Genomic DNA, 14,420 nt, shown 5'->3' with positions numbered 1-14,420 from the left:
GTGTGATTTCTAGACCTGGTCATGAAAGTCAAGTCATAAATAAATAAATAAATAAATAAATAAATAAATAAATATATATACAGTGCACTCCATAAGTATCGGAAAAGTAAAGACAAAATTGCTCTGTTGGCTGTGGAGTCAAGACATTTGCAAATATGATTAAAAGATGAATATGAGACAAAACTACAGAATGTCACATTTTATAATTAGCTGTTTCAACACATACATGTTTTACCAAATAAAAAGAACAGCACTTTTAGAGTTCATCCCACTCATTGATGTGAGCGTAAGTATTGGAACAGTTGAACATAAGGCAGATATAAAAGAAAGTTGCAGATCCCTTGCGCACAATCCCAGCAGTGAGTCTGTGACCCATAGACATCACCAGACTCTTGGTCTCATCCTTTGAAATACTTTTCCCAGCCTTTAATGCAGCCAATTCCAATTGTTGCTTGTTTTGGGGAGTTTCTGCCTTTACTCTCCTCTTCAGCTGGTGAAATTCATGTTCAATCAGATTTAAATCTGGAGATTGACGTAGGTAATCTAAGACTTTCCATCTCTTTGCCCTTATAAATTCCTTGACTGAACTGGCAGGGTGTTTTGGGTCATTTTCCTGATGCAATATGAAGCACTTCCCAATGAATCTGGTGGCATTTTCTTGAATATTGGTAGGCAAGATGGTTTCGTACCCTTCCAAATTCATTCTGCTACTGTCATCATACATTAAGTCATCAGTAAAGTTGAGAGGGCCTGTTCCAGAGACAGCCATGCATGCCCATGCCATGACATCACCTCCACCATGCTTTACAGATGAGGCTGTATGCTTGGGATCATTGCAGTTCCCTTTTTTTCTCCACATTTTTGCTTTCCCTTCACTTAGATAAAGGTTCATCTTTGTCTCATCGGTCCATAAACACAGTTCCAAAACTCTTCTGGCTCACCTTTGTGCTTTTTTGCAAACTCTAATCTTGCCTTTCTATTTTCGGTGCTGGTCAGAGGTTTGCATCTTGCTGTGTAGCATCTGTAATTCTGTGTCAAAGTCTCCTGAGGACAGTAGATTGTCAGAGCATCACCCCAGCTTTCTGGAAGTTGTTGGTGATTTTACAGACACATCTTTTAGGATTAATTTTCACAGCTTTTATGATTTGTCTGTCATCAACTACTGTTGTTTTCTCAGCCGATCAGGTCGTTGTTGGTTGCTGGTGGTTTCCAAACTCTTGATTTCTCCATGCCCTTTGTTTTTGCTAGAGTTCTAATTGACTTCCTCTTTTCTTTTAGCATCCAAATTGCTTGCTTTTCTCTCAAAGTCAGTTCCCTCATCTTCATCCTGGTTTGTGTGTGTCATCATCGAATGCAAGATTCAGAATACAGAAGTAATGGATATAACTGATACGACACATTCCCTGCTTTTAATATCTGAAGAATTAATGCAACAGGACACAGCTGATCACTTAGAAAGACCCGTGAGGCAACTGTTCCAATACTTATGCTCACATCAGATAGAGGGGTGAAACTCTAAAAGTGCTGAAATTCTTAGCTGGTAAAACATCTATGTGTTGAAACGGCTAATAATAAAATGTGACATTCTGTAGTTTTGTTACGTGATGCACGCATCGCAGAACAGAACAAGGCGAGCATTTGTGTTTATAAAGCATATTAATTTTAATTTTTTTTAAATGACAGATCGTTTCGCTAGATAAGACCCTTATTCATCGTCTGGTATCGTTTACAGCCCTTTGAAGCTGCACTGAAACTGTAATTTTGACCTTCAACCGTTTGGAGTCCATTGAAACTAACTATTGGAGAAAAATGTATCAAAATTTTTTTCATCAAAAACATTCTTTTTGACTGAAGAAAGAAATACATATACATCTTGGATGACATGGGGGTGAGTAAATAAGGAAATTTTAATTTGAAAGTGAACTAATCCTTTAACAATTTATTTACAGTAATTTAAATGGCCACTCCTAGTTTCTTTAAATAAAATAAGCAGTTTGAAAATAAGCAGTTTTCAGTTGAAAACAGCTGTATTAGGGCATTATGTCTTTATCTTAGCAACACGCTAACATCAAAATTAATCGGAATTAAGTAATTTCACATGTGCATGCTTCAAATCCACATACTGTATAAGGTTCTATTTCAGTGAGGATGCTGACTTACAAAGCAGCTGACTATGTAACAGTAGTCAGCAGAGTAGTTCACTCGATTGTGGATTTTGTTGTTTGTACCTCGTGGCTTGTGGCAGGCGACAGGGACCAGGCAGTCCTCTTTGATATGGGGTTTGAGGTGAGGATTGCAGCCGCCAGTATGTTGTCCACTGTGATCCACACACAGCACCACTCTGTAGCGCAAACCTGGGCCGCAGGTGACCGTGCACTGGATAACACAGATACAAAAACACAAACAAATACTGTGATAAATAAATGATCATATTACAGTCAATATGTACTGTGAAAGCACTACACATTTACATTTCATTGAAATTTGCCTATTTACACCAATAATGAAGTGAAAAATATGTGAAAAAAGTTTTTTTTTTTTAACGACTTTGAAAGAAGTCTCTTTTGTTCAACATGGCTGCATTTATTTGTTCAAAAATAAAGGAAAAACAGTAATATTTTGAAATAGTATTGCAATTTAAAATAACTTTGCTATTTAAATATATTTTAAAATGTAATTAATTCCTGAGATGTAAAGCTGAATTTTCAGCAGCCATTACTCCAGTCTTCAATGTCACATAATTCTTCAGAAATCATATATTATAATCGAATATTATATAATATCTATTATATTATATATTTGATATTTTTTATTAGATAATATCTAAAATTCAGAAATCACTCTAATACGCTGATTTGGTGCTCAATAGATATTTCTTATTAAAAATGACACACAACTAAATTACTAAAACATTAACTTTGACTAAAATTTAAATTGTGGGATATAGGTAAGGTTAGGGACAGGTTTGGTGGTAAGGGTAGGTTTAACCCCTTAGTTTTCACGCCCCATTTTCAGCACGGAGACACAAATGACATAAGTGGGTGGGTTAAGGTGTAAGGATGGGTCAACAGTGTAATTATAAATGCAATTACAGAAATTAATTACAAATGTAACTACATATAGGTATTTTTAAAAATATAAGTACAACGTAAAAGCATGTATGTACACAATAAGTGCATTGTACTAAATTATTAATTTAAATGTAAGTAAATAGTAGTTAAGGCCACCTAATATGAAGTGGGACCGAAAATATAAAATATAAACAATTCAAAACATTAATAAAAAACTAAAATTAGCATCTCAGTGATACCAAAATAATCCGCTTTACTGTGTATTATCAATTGAAAACAACTGTGCTGCTTAATATTTTTGTGAAAACTAAAGTCACTTTTAATTAAAGATGCTTTTGCTGTATTATATTCATTTCTTTTCAACAAAACAAAACAAAACATAAAATTTGAGCATTAAATCAGTTTTAACAGAGCTGCTGCCTATAAACAGTGTTTCAGTTCAGTCACTCACATGATTTTATTTAGGTTAGGACACAGAGACAACTCACTGGTTTGTAGAACAGAGCTATAGATGGTCAATGGTCATCAGAAATGGAAGAAGAGGTCAGTAAAGGTCACTCACCTGAGACCACTCCATGGCCATCCACTGCGGACACTCAAAGGTGTTGCAGCTCTGTTTGCTGATTGGTCGAGGGGAGTGTGTGCACTTCCACTCCTCCACCTCCACCTCCACGATCTGCCCGTGGACGTCCTCCTCGACACACACCACGCTTCTCTCCTGAGAGCCTCCTCCACATGACACCGAACACGACGTCCACGGGTTCTGCTCCCACCTGCACCAATCAAGGTCACGTTTAATAGATAAGTAGTAACTTATATATCATAATAATCTATTAACTTTGTTATGAAATGTTATAATGTAAAGGCGTCAACAAGGCGATCACTATTTCAATAAAAACAGTAAAATTGTGAAATATTATTGCAATTTCAAATAACTGTTTTCCATTTTAATATATTTAAATGTAATTTATTCCTGTGATGCAAAGCTGAAATTTCAGTGTCACATGATCCTTCAGAAACAAATCTAATATGCTCAAGATTTATTCTAATTTATCTTGAATACAGTTGTGCTTTACTGACACTTATAATTAGTTTGTGTTTTTTTTTTCTCCAGGGTTTTTTGATAAATATAAATTTGAAAAGAACAGCATTTATTTGAAACAAATCTTTTGTAACATGTATCTTATAGTTATAGTCATTATAGTTAAGTAAAACTAAAACCATACTTTGTTACTTAATTAATAATATATATTAGTTTTTATATATATATATATATATATATATATATATATATATATATATATATACACATACATACATACATGCATGCATAATATTATGGTATAATAATATATATTATACACACACACACACACGTATGGTTTTAGTTTCTATTTAATGTCTCTTCGATGAATAAAAGTAATAAAATATAAATTTAGTCAAGTCTTACTGACCCCAAACCTTTAACGATAACGTTTCAAAGTATTACTTTCATTATTGTATTTACACTCAAAAGTTGGTCCTGATGAATACTATCAGTGATCTGCAACAGTATGTGAGCTGTAAGTGTGCTGTACAGTAAATAACTTCATACCGTGGTAGAGGTTGGTACTGGTCGTAGGGCATCACTTCCTTGAATCCATCACTGCAGAGAAAAAAAAACACATTAGCCTTTCAAGCCATTATCCACACAATCATAGGCTGATGCACAGGAAGTCTCATGCACAGACATGCTCTGGTTTACTGAGATTCATTCTTCACTCATTGTGTTTATTCATGGAGGGTCGATAAGACAGAACCAGCCTTTCGAGGCAGGGATCCATGTTGCACTCCTTGAGTTTGGGTGTGGGTTTGGTGTTCTCTGGGAAGCTGTGGCACAGGTGCTCCGCAACTGATTTGTTGTAACGAATGTCCATACAATCAGCCGAATTCAGCTGATAACCTTCAGGGATGACACAAAGCACCATTAAGCATCAAAACTAATAGTCAAATCAGAAATCAATATTAGCCAAAAATGCGTCCAACAACTTTCAGAATCTAAAAACAGTTACAGCAGCATTTTAAATAGTATTTATGATAATGCATGCATTATGGGTAACAAATCAATTATCTGCCAATATATGTTCAAATAGAGATATTTTTAATTTATCGCATTGCCATTGGTTGATATATATATATATATCAGTGGATACTGAATATTTAATTATATACGAAGGATTTTTGATTTTTTTTTTTAAAGTTGATAAATATCTTAAGGGGGCGAGACAAAGCACCAACAAACATAAAAAACTAATAGCCTAATGTTTATCATGAATCAATATTTACCAAAAACGTATCCAAAAACTTTCAGAACCTAAAAACGTTATGGACCCTATATAGGCAGCATTTTAAGTATTATACATGGTAATACATGCATTTATCATATATTAATGCATGAAAGGTACCAAATCAGTTATCTACCAATATCAAAGTTTTTTAGTATTATTATTTATCTGTGCTGGCATTGGTTGATATGCAGTATACCAGCTGGACATACATCAGCAGATACTGAATATTTAATATTTATACTTATTTGTACATTTAAAGCTAATAACCTTCAGGGAAGAACCAGAGTACATCAACTGTCAAAACTAACAGTCAAATGTTTATCATAAATTAATGTTATCCGAAGACACAACCAAAAACTTATCATTTATGACAAATGCACCCTATGTAGGCAACATTTTAAATAGTATTATCATATTAATCCATGATATATGGGTAACCAATCAATTCACATATTAATGCAGATATTAAATTTTTAAATTTATCAGTATTGACATTGGTTGATCCTGGATATATTTCAACTGATATAATTTGGATATTTAATTGTACAGCTCATTTCCCCTATTTTTACATTTAGATTATATATTTGCCCTCGTCTAACTGTTAATTTTTAAAAACACTAACCCGTTAACAACTATATGTAATCCTTAGCAAATAAATATGAATTTTTATAAGGTACATTAAATACAATGCCTAAATTTACTTGTCTCATTCAAAATGATTGACTTCAGTTTTTTTTATTTTTTTTTTATTATTATTTATTTAGACACAATAGTGAAGAGTTTTAACATTTGCAATTTGTTAGTTATCAGCCATAATCTGAAAATAATTATTTGCTTATCAGATACCAATACACCATATTTCAAAGCATCATCGTGTAGGTATGAAGATCTAAATGTTTTTAGTGAATTCAAATCATTCAATCACTGGGAATAATTAAAAATGGCTATATTGAATCAATTCATCACTCACCCCCTCCACAGGTGACAGAGCAGGGGAAGAAGTCAGTTTCCCTCCACTGGTAGCGGATGGGCTGGTAAAACATGAACTGCATCACTGTGTCTTTAGGGCCAGCGTACTTCACCTGAGGAGAACCCAAAATCAATTATAATATGTCTGATCATTTACTTTTAATAGCCCTATTCACAATCACATCACAAAAAATGAGAAGCGTTATCAGATAAAAGCCCATTAATTTTTAAAAACTAAAATGATTTTGACATGTATAATAAGCAGCAAATTTACTCAAGGGGCCGCAGTCCAACTCATGTCATGATTTCCATAGAAAACCCAGCATGCATCATCTGCCACTGAATATCCTCTATAGTCTGGATTTCTGCAGCTGTGATGATTAGTTAAATACTGATTGCGTGCTGCTAATGAGTCATGTTCAATTACTGTAGTGTCAAGACAAATCAAGACTCTCAGGTCACGAGATGAGAAAGTCTAACATGATTACAATCACATTGTTGTGTGTTAACAGTTTCACACGGAGATTAAACACTGATTCTCTCTGCCGCTTTAAACTCACCATGAAGCTTCAAACTGAGTTTGCATGGAACTTTTACAATCATTAGTATTCAATACATATAAAAACACTACAGAATTAATATAAAATAGCAAAATTTATTCTTGATCTGAACAAAGTTTTTAAAAGCACTAAGTAGGCCTATTAAAAACACAGATTTTAACATTAAATGTTAAATTTTGATGAACTATTGTTTTATATAGACTTATAGTCTACACCAGGAGTGCCCAACCCTGTTCCTGGCGATCGACTGTCCTGCAAAGTTTAGCTCCAACTCAAAAATACCTGTAGCAACTAATTAAGGTCTTCAGGATCGCGTGAAAATTAAAGGCAGGTGTGTTTGATTAGAGTTGGAGCTAAACTTTGCAGGACAGTAGATCGCCACCCCTGGTCTACACAGTATTTAAAGCAATTATATCAGAAGTAACAGAAATTACATTACAGAAAAATTAGGAGTAATCCCTTAGTAATGCATTTCACCCAACACTGATTATTAACACTCTAATAATATAAATTAGACCATATACATAACATTATAATTAATAAAAACTGGAATTTAAAAAAAAATCCTCTAATCTCCTTTGTAGTTTTGTCTTAAAAAACAACGTTATGAATACAACAGACCGTTCACTTTTGTTCTGTGGAAAGGAAGTGCATCACATCTTGTTTGTATGTTATGGGGAAAAAAGGAAAATAATGGAGGTTTGAATGAGTAAATAATTAATTTTTTCCCACTAAATGTTTCATTTTTGGTTAAACTAGTCCTTTAAAATTTTAGGAGGTCCTTCAAGTAGATGACTCACGGGTTCATTTGGAAGCTCCAACAGAAGAGAAGGTATCTATACATCAAAAAGACTATTGCTGGCTAAGAATTCCAGCTGCTTTCTAATATCACTTGCAGATAAATCTGCCATTCGGCTTTCATTACCCACCTTTATAGTGAAGTCTGCAGACAGCGGTCCGTAACAGCGGAGGGTCTGTCTGTCTGCTCCTCTCTGGTACTCCACCGTGTTGTTAGCCAGAGTGTGAGAACCTGAAGAGCTGAACACCACCTCTTCTCTCCTGCTGTTTGGTGCATGAGCTTCAACCACTGAAATATGACATTTAAGGTTCTATGAGTGATTTTGTGTGATTATCATAAATAATATCTTGCTTCTACCTGACAGATATTGCTGAAACAGGTGTCCTGAGAAAGCACACCTGTCTCTGAAGCAGCACTAACTGAGAGTGGAGTGGTTCACTCTGTACTCTAAACTGTAAGACTGTCTACCTGTCAATCACTCTGCATGTTAGGGTTGGCTGACCTGTGTTTGGAGGGTGGAGATTTAGATTGGAGGTTGGTTGCCTGGCAGACGATGAACAGATGAAATTGCCTACAACTCTTTTTTATCCCACATTTGAAGGTCTATGAAGGTCTTTTCAGTTAATGAAGTTACACTTTAACTGAATTACTAAAATTATTTATGCTAAGATTTTTGGTTATTTTGCCAGATTTAATGAAAATAGAGTTGAATGAGGACAAGAAATATGGTGGAATAATAAATCATATTGCTTCTTCAGTCTAAAAATAGTCACAGTATGTATGCATCCATCCATCCATCCATCGTATATATCTGTCCATTCTATCATCCATTATATCTATCCACCCATCCATTGTATTCATCCATCCATCATATGTATCAATTCATACATCCACCCACAGTATGCATCCATCCATTCATCATATGTATCCATCCATCCACAGTATGTATCATCCACCCATCCATTGTATCTATCCATCCATCCATCCATCCATCCATCCATCATATCCATCCATCCACCCACCCACATTATGTATCCATCCATCCACAGTATGTATCATCCACCCATCCATTGTATCCATCCATCATATCCATCCATCCACAGTATGTTTTATCCATCCATCCATCCATTGTATATATATCCATCCATCCTATTATCTATCATATGTCTCCATCCATCCATCATATGTGATCATATCTGTGTGGAGACTTGCTGATATCACGTTTGGTCTCGTTCTGTATCGCGTATCTTGTCAGTGTCTGGGCTTGCTTGGCCATTTGTTGTGGAAAAAATAAGGAAAGTGTGTTCAAGCGCCAGCAGAAAACAGTGTAAAGAAATACTCTTTGCGAGAAGCAGTCTTGATCAGCGGAAGTTAAAAGCAGCTCGAAAGTGTATTTACTTGTCTCATTAGTGTTTAGCGCAGTTGCCGTTGTGAGGATACGCTTGTTTTGTTTACTGTGTGGAGACGTGCTGATATCGCATTTGGTCTTGTTCTGTATGGCGTATCTTATCAGTGTCTGGGCTTGCTTGGCCATTTGTTGTGGAAAAAATAAAGAAAGTGTGTCCAGCTGAATTCAAGTAGTATTTTGTTAGACGGGTATAAAAATAAAGCTTAGTTTTTTAGTTTATCCTCATGTGAAGGCCGAAGAGTGTAAAGACCATCGACTCTACCGTGCGACTCCACCAGGCAGGGACAAAGGATCTAAGTATCCCTTTTTATTTTTCCTCTTCCTACTACGTTTCTCTTCTGTTTCAGCTTTTATAACCATTTCTTACTATGTATGTGTAAGTAACTTGTTGTTTTTTAGCATTTGTGTTAGGCAGTGCTATTTTTTAGGATTACTGTCATTTCATTTGTATTAGTTATTTATTTTAATTTGAGTTAAATTATGTCTGAATTTATTATGTCTGTATAGGTCTGTATAAACTTTTATTAAGTTTTAGTTTTATTTCATTTTAGTTATTTTAATACTTCTACAAACTAAATGGACATGAAATAATATATATATTGAATTTATAAATGTGTATGTATATGTATATGTATATATATATATATATATATATGTGTGTGTGTGTGCGTGTGTGTGTGTGTGTGTGTGTGTGTGTGTATGGTTGTACATACACATATTGTCAGAGAATCACAGTCACCTGCACCCACGTTACCCAGATCACAGTCACCTGAGTTCTGATTCCTCGCACCTGCCACCTGCTAATTACCAGCACTATATCCACTCACCGCCAGCACTCCATCCTCGTCCGGTCTACCGTTCACTACCCGAACCTAGCCAGACGACTTAACCTTGTGTTGCTTCCCCACAGAACTCCTGTTCTCCATCGCTCCTGTTCTCCACCGATCCTGATCTCCACCGCTCCTGCTCTCCACCGTTCCTGGAACCTCCAAGCCCCACTCCTCCCCGCGGTTGTGCACACCGCTGATCTCACCTCCTGGATCCTGCCCCTGCTTCACCTCTCAGTATTCTCACTTGCACCTGTTCCAATAAACCCTTGTACTGACTATACTCCTCCGTGTCTCCTAGCCTGTGTGTGACAGAAGACCGGACCCAACCAACTACACCGCGTGTCATGGAGTCCCGGCCGCCCACGGCCATCGACACGCTGGAGGAGTTGGTCAGTACTCTCAGGGCTTCCCTTCTTCCGCCACCTGTCCCACCACCTGCCTCTGAGAGTCCCGTGGCCATTCCATCGAAGTACGCGGGTGATGCGGCGGGGTGTGGCGGATTCCTTCTGCAAGTGTCCCTGTACATCGAGGCACAACCCCGTAAGTTCACCACCGAGAGATCGAAGGTGGCCTTTCTTACCTCCCTCCTGTCCGGCAAGGCGTTGCTATGGGCGCAGGCTATCTGGGACGCGCAGAGCACCATCATCAACTCCTACGAAGCGTTCACCAACCACTTCAAGGAGGTCTTCGGAGTCGCCGCGGGACGCATCTCTGTGCAGGATCGTCTTCTGCGCCAAGGAGAGGCGTCCGTGGATGACTACACCTTGGAGTTTCGCACTCTAGCGGCCACAAGCTGAGTGCCTACCGCCTCGGCTTGAATTCCCGCCTGCGCGCCCAGATGGCCATCTACGATGACAGCGTTGGACTAGAAACCTTCATGCAACGCGCCTCTCGCATCTCTCAACGCCTCACCGCCTGCCTCGAGGATGAGTCCGCCCCCCCCGTCAGCCTCACCCGCTGCAAGCTCCCCAGTACCAGAACCCATGCTTGTAGACACCGCCCGCCTCTCCCGCACGGAGCGTGCGCGCCGCCTCGCGGCCAACCTATGCCTCTACTGTGCGAAACCAGGACACTTCATCCTGGAATGCCCCGTTCGACCTCCACGCCCCGCGGTGAGTACCCTTCAAATTGAACCTGACATTTCCTCACTATCACTGATGCCAGTACAACTCCTCACCCCAGATTCCTCTATTTCAGTCTCCGCCCTGGTCGACTCGGGCTCCTCGGGGAACTTCATTTCCCAAGCCCTCCTAACCCACCTCAATCTCCCCCGGAGGCGGCAACCCCGGGAGCTCCGAGTCGAGGCCATCCAGGGAAAGCCGCTGGGGCGTGGCAAAGTGAAGTATCGCTCTCCCCCCTTGACACTCCGGGTCGGCTGTCTCCATGAGGAGTCCATCACCTTTCTGGTACTGGAGGGGCCAACGGTGGATATCATCCTGGGACGCCCATGGCTCAATCTCCACTCTCCAGTAGTCAGATGGGATCCCTGCGAAGTCACTCGCTGGAGCGAGTTCTGTGTCCATTCCTGCCTGCAGTCAGTGCAGAAGATTCCCACGAACCCCACACACCTGCAAGTCTGTTCCACGCTGGTAGAAAGTCCGGAACCCCAGGTGAAGTGTACTGTCCCATCTGACTACCAGGCGTTCCAGGATGTCTTCAGCAAGCAGGCAGCCACTCGCCTACCACCGCACCGGCCATGGGACTGTGCCATCGACCTGCTGCCTGGAGCTAAACTGCCAAAGGGTAAGATCTACCCTCTGTCCATCCCGGAGCGCAAGGCAATGGAGGAGTACATCAAGGAGGCTCTTCAACAAGGCTTTATCCGGCAGTCAACATCCCCCGCCGCCTCGAGCTTCTTCGTGGGCAAGAAGGACGGAGGCTTGAGGCCCTGCATAGATTACCGTGCACTCAACGGTCAGACAGTCAAGCTCCCGTACCCGCTTCCCCTGGTCCCGGCCGCCCTCGAGGAACTCCGTGGGGCCCGCATCTTCTCCAAGTTGGACCTGCGAAGCGCGTACAACCTCGTGAGGATAAGGGCGGGCGACGAGTGGAAGACGGCGTTCCACACTCCATCTGGGCACTACGAGTACCGGGTTATGCCGTACGGCCTCTCCAACTCACCGTCTGTCTTTCAAAGCTTCATGAACGAGGTGTTCCGGAAGTTCCTCCACCAGTTCGTGATCGTCTACATAGACGATATCCTGATTTACTCCCGGAACCTGGCCGAACATCGCCACCACGTTGCGCAGGTCCTTCAGCGGCTCAGGGAACACCAGCTCTACCTGAAACTGGAGAAGTGCGAGTTCCATCGCCCCATGGTACAGTTCCTCGGCTATACCATCAGCCCCGAAGGGATCCAGATGGACCAAAAAAGTTGGTCCATCTGGATCCCTTCTGGAAAAGTCTGGAAAAGTTCTCCAACTTTTACAGACGGTTCATCCACCAATTCAGTCGACTGTCGTCACCCCTCACCTCCATGCTCCGCGGTACGCCCAAGTCTCTGTCCTGGAACCCCGAAGCCCACGAAGCGTTCCACCAGCTCAAGGAAGCCTTCAGCACGGCCCCCATTCTTCGCCACCCAGACCCCCAGATCCCGTTTGTCGTGGAAGTCGACGCCTCCACCACGGGAGTCGGGGCCGTGCTGTCCCAACACCACGACGAGCCTCCCCGCCTCCATCCTTGCGCGTTCTTCTCACGGAAGCTGTCCCCTGCGGAGGTAAACTACGACATCGGCAATCGAGAGCTACTGGCAATCAAACTAGCCCTGGAGGAGTGGCGTCACTGGCTGGAGGGAGCCGCCTGCCCCTTCACTGTCATCACGGACCATAAAAACCTCCAATATCTCAGAGATGCCAAACGCTTGAATCCCCGCCAGGCACGCTGGGCCCTCTTCTTTACTCGGTTCTCCTTCACTATCACCTACCGCCCCGGAATCCGCAACACCAAGGCCGATGCACTCTCCCGCCTTCATGCACCAGAAACACCCACAGACCCCGAACCCGTTCTCCCTCCAGCCCTCATAGTCAGTCCCATCCAGTGGGAGCTCAACGACACCATCCGTGACGCCACTCTCACCGAACCCGCTCCGCAGGGAGGTCCAGAAGGGAAAACTTATGTGCCCCGCTCCCAGCGCCTCCCCCTTCTGGGCTCAACGCATGAAGTACCGGGCTCTGGACATCCAGGCAGCCAGCGAACCCTCTCACTTCTCCAAGCTCGGTACTGGTGGCCCGGTATGGCCGCGGATGTCATCAGGTACGTTCAAGGCTGCTCAGTCTGTGCCATGTCCCAGTCTCCTCGCCATCTGCCCGCAGGCAAACTGGTTCCCCTACCCGTTCCCCAGAGGCCCTGGTCCCATCTCGGTGTGGATTTCGTCACCGACCTCCCGGAGTCTGAGGGTCACACCTGTGTCCTAGTTGTGGTGGACCGTTTTTCCAAAGCCTGCAAACTCATCCCCCTCAGAGGCTTGCCCACGGCGTTGGAAACAGCCGAATGCCTATTACACCATGTGTTCCGCAACTTCGGCCTCCCGGAGGACATTGTGTCGGACCGTGGCCCTCAGTTTGTGTCCAGGGTCTGGAGATCCTTCTTCCGCCTCTTGGGAATCACTGTCAGCCTGTCCTCGGGCTATCACCCCCAAACCAACGGCCAGACTGAGCGTAAGATCCAGGAGCTCGGACGCTACCTCCGGTCATACTGCTCCCCCGATCAGCACAGCTGGAGCCGTTTTCTCCCATGGGCCGAGTATGCACAGAACTCCCTTCGTCAATCCACCACCGGCCTCACCCCGTTCCAGTGCATGCTCGGCTACCAACCCCCTCTATTCCCCTGGACAGAGGAACCAGCTGAGGTTCCAGCTGTGGACCACTGGTTCCGAGAAAGTGAGAGGGTTTGGGACTCAGCCCATATCCACCTCCAGTGGGCAGTGCGGAGACATAAGCGCTTCGCAGACGCCCGGAGATCCGAACCCCCCCCAATACCGGCCAGGAGATCGGGTCTGGCTGTCGACCAGGGATCTCCGTCTCCGCCTGCCCTGCAAAAAGCGGACTCACCGCTTCGTTGGTCCGTTTAAGATTCAGAGGCAGGAGAACGACGTCACCTACGAACTGCAACTTCCCCCCAGGTATCGCATCCACCCCACCTTCCACATCTCACTACTCAAACCCTTCTCCCCCTCTACCACAGAACCCACGGGACCGGACGCGCCCCCTCCTCCGGAGATGATCGATGGAGCTGAGGTCTACCGAGTCCGCAACATCCTGGACTCGCGGCGACGGGGCGCCCGGCTCGAGTACCTGGTGGACTGGGAGCGGTATGGTCCAGAGGAAAGATCCTGGGTGGTCAGGGATGACATCCTCGACCCCTTGCTCCTCGAAGGGTTCCATCGCAACCATCCTAGTCGTCCCGCACCCAGAGGCCGAGGCCGCCCCCGTCGCCGTGGTAGGGCGTCAGGAGCCGC

General features: G+C 42.5%; 1 protein-coding gene across 1 annotated transcript in view; it reads right to left on the bottom strand.

The window, feature by feature from the left end:
- Positions 1–14,420, bottom strand: part of LOC306884301 (ADAMTS-like protein 3) — a 193,257-nt gene that overhangs the window by 47,266 nt on the left and 131,571 nt on the right. Inside the window, exons 9-14 of the mRNA XM_079440043.1 lie at positions 7,857–8,014; positions 6,369–6,480; positions 4,875–5,013; positions 4,666–4,716; positions 3,634–3,844; positions 2,229–2,376 (exon numbers count right to left, since the gene is read on the bottom strand). Coding sequence (XP_079296169.1) covers positions 2,229–2,376; positions 3,634–3,844; positions 4,666–4,716; positions 4,875–5,013; positions 6,369–6,480; positions 7,857–8,014 — 819 coding nt within the window. The remainder of the gene's footprint in view (positions 1–2,228; positions 2,377–3,633; positions 3,845–4,665; positions 4,717–4,874; positions 5,014–6,368; positions 6,481–7,856; positions 8,015–14,420) is intronic.

This window comes from Barbus barbus (assembly GCF_936440315.1).
Source record: "Barbus barbus genome assembly, chromosome: 2".
Lineage (NCBI taxonomy): Eukaryota > Metazoa > Chordata > Actinopteri > Cypriniformes > Cyprinidae > Barbus > Barbus barbus.
Note: the sequence above shows the minus strand (reverse complement) of the source record. Positions and strands in the feature narration are given on the sequence as shown.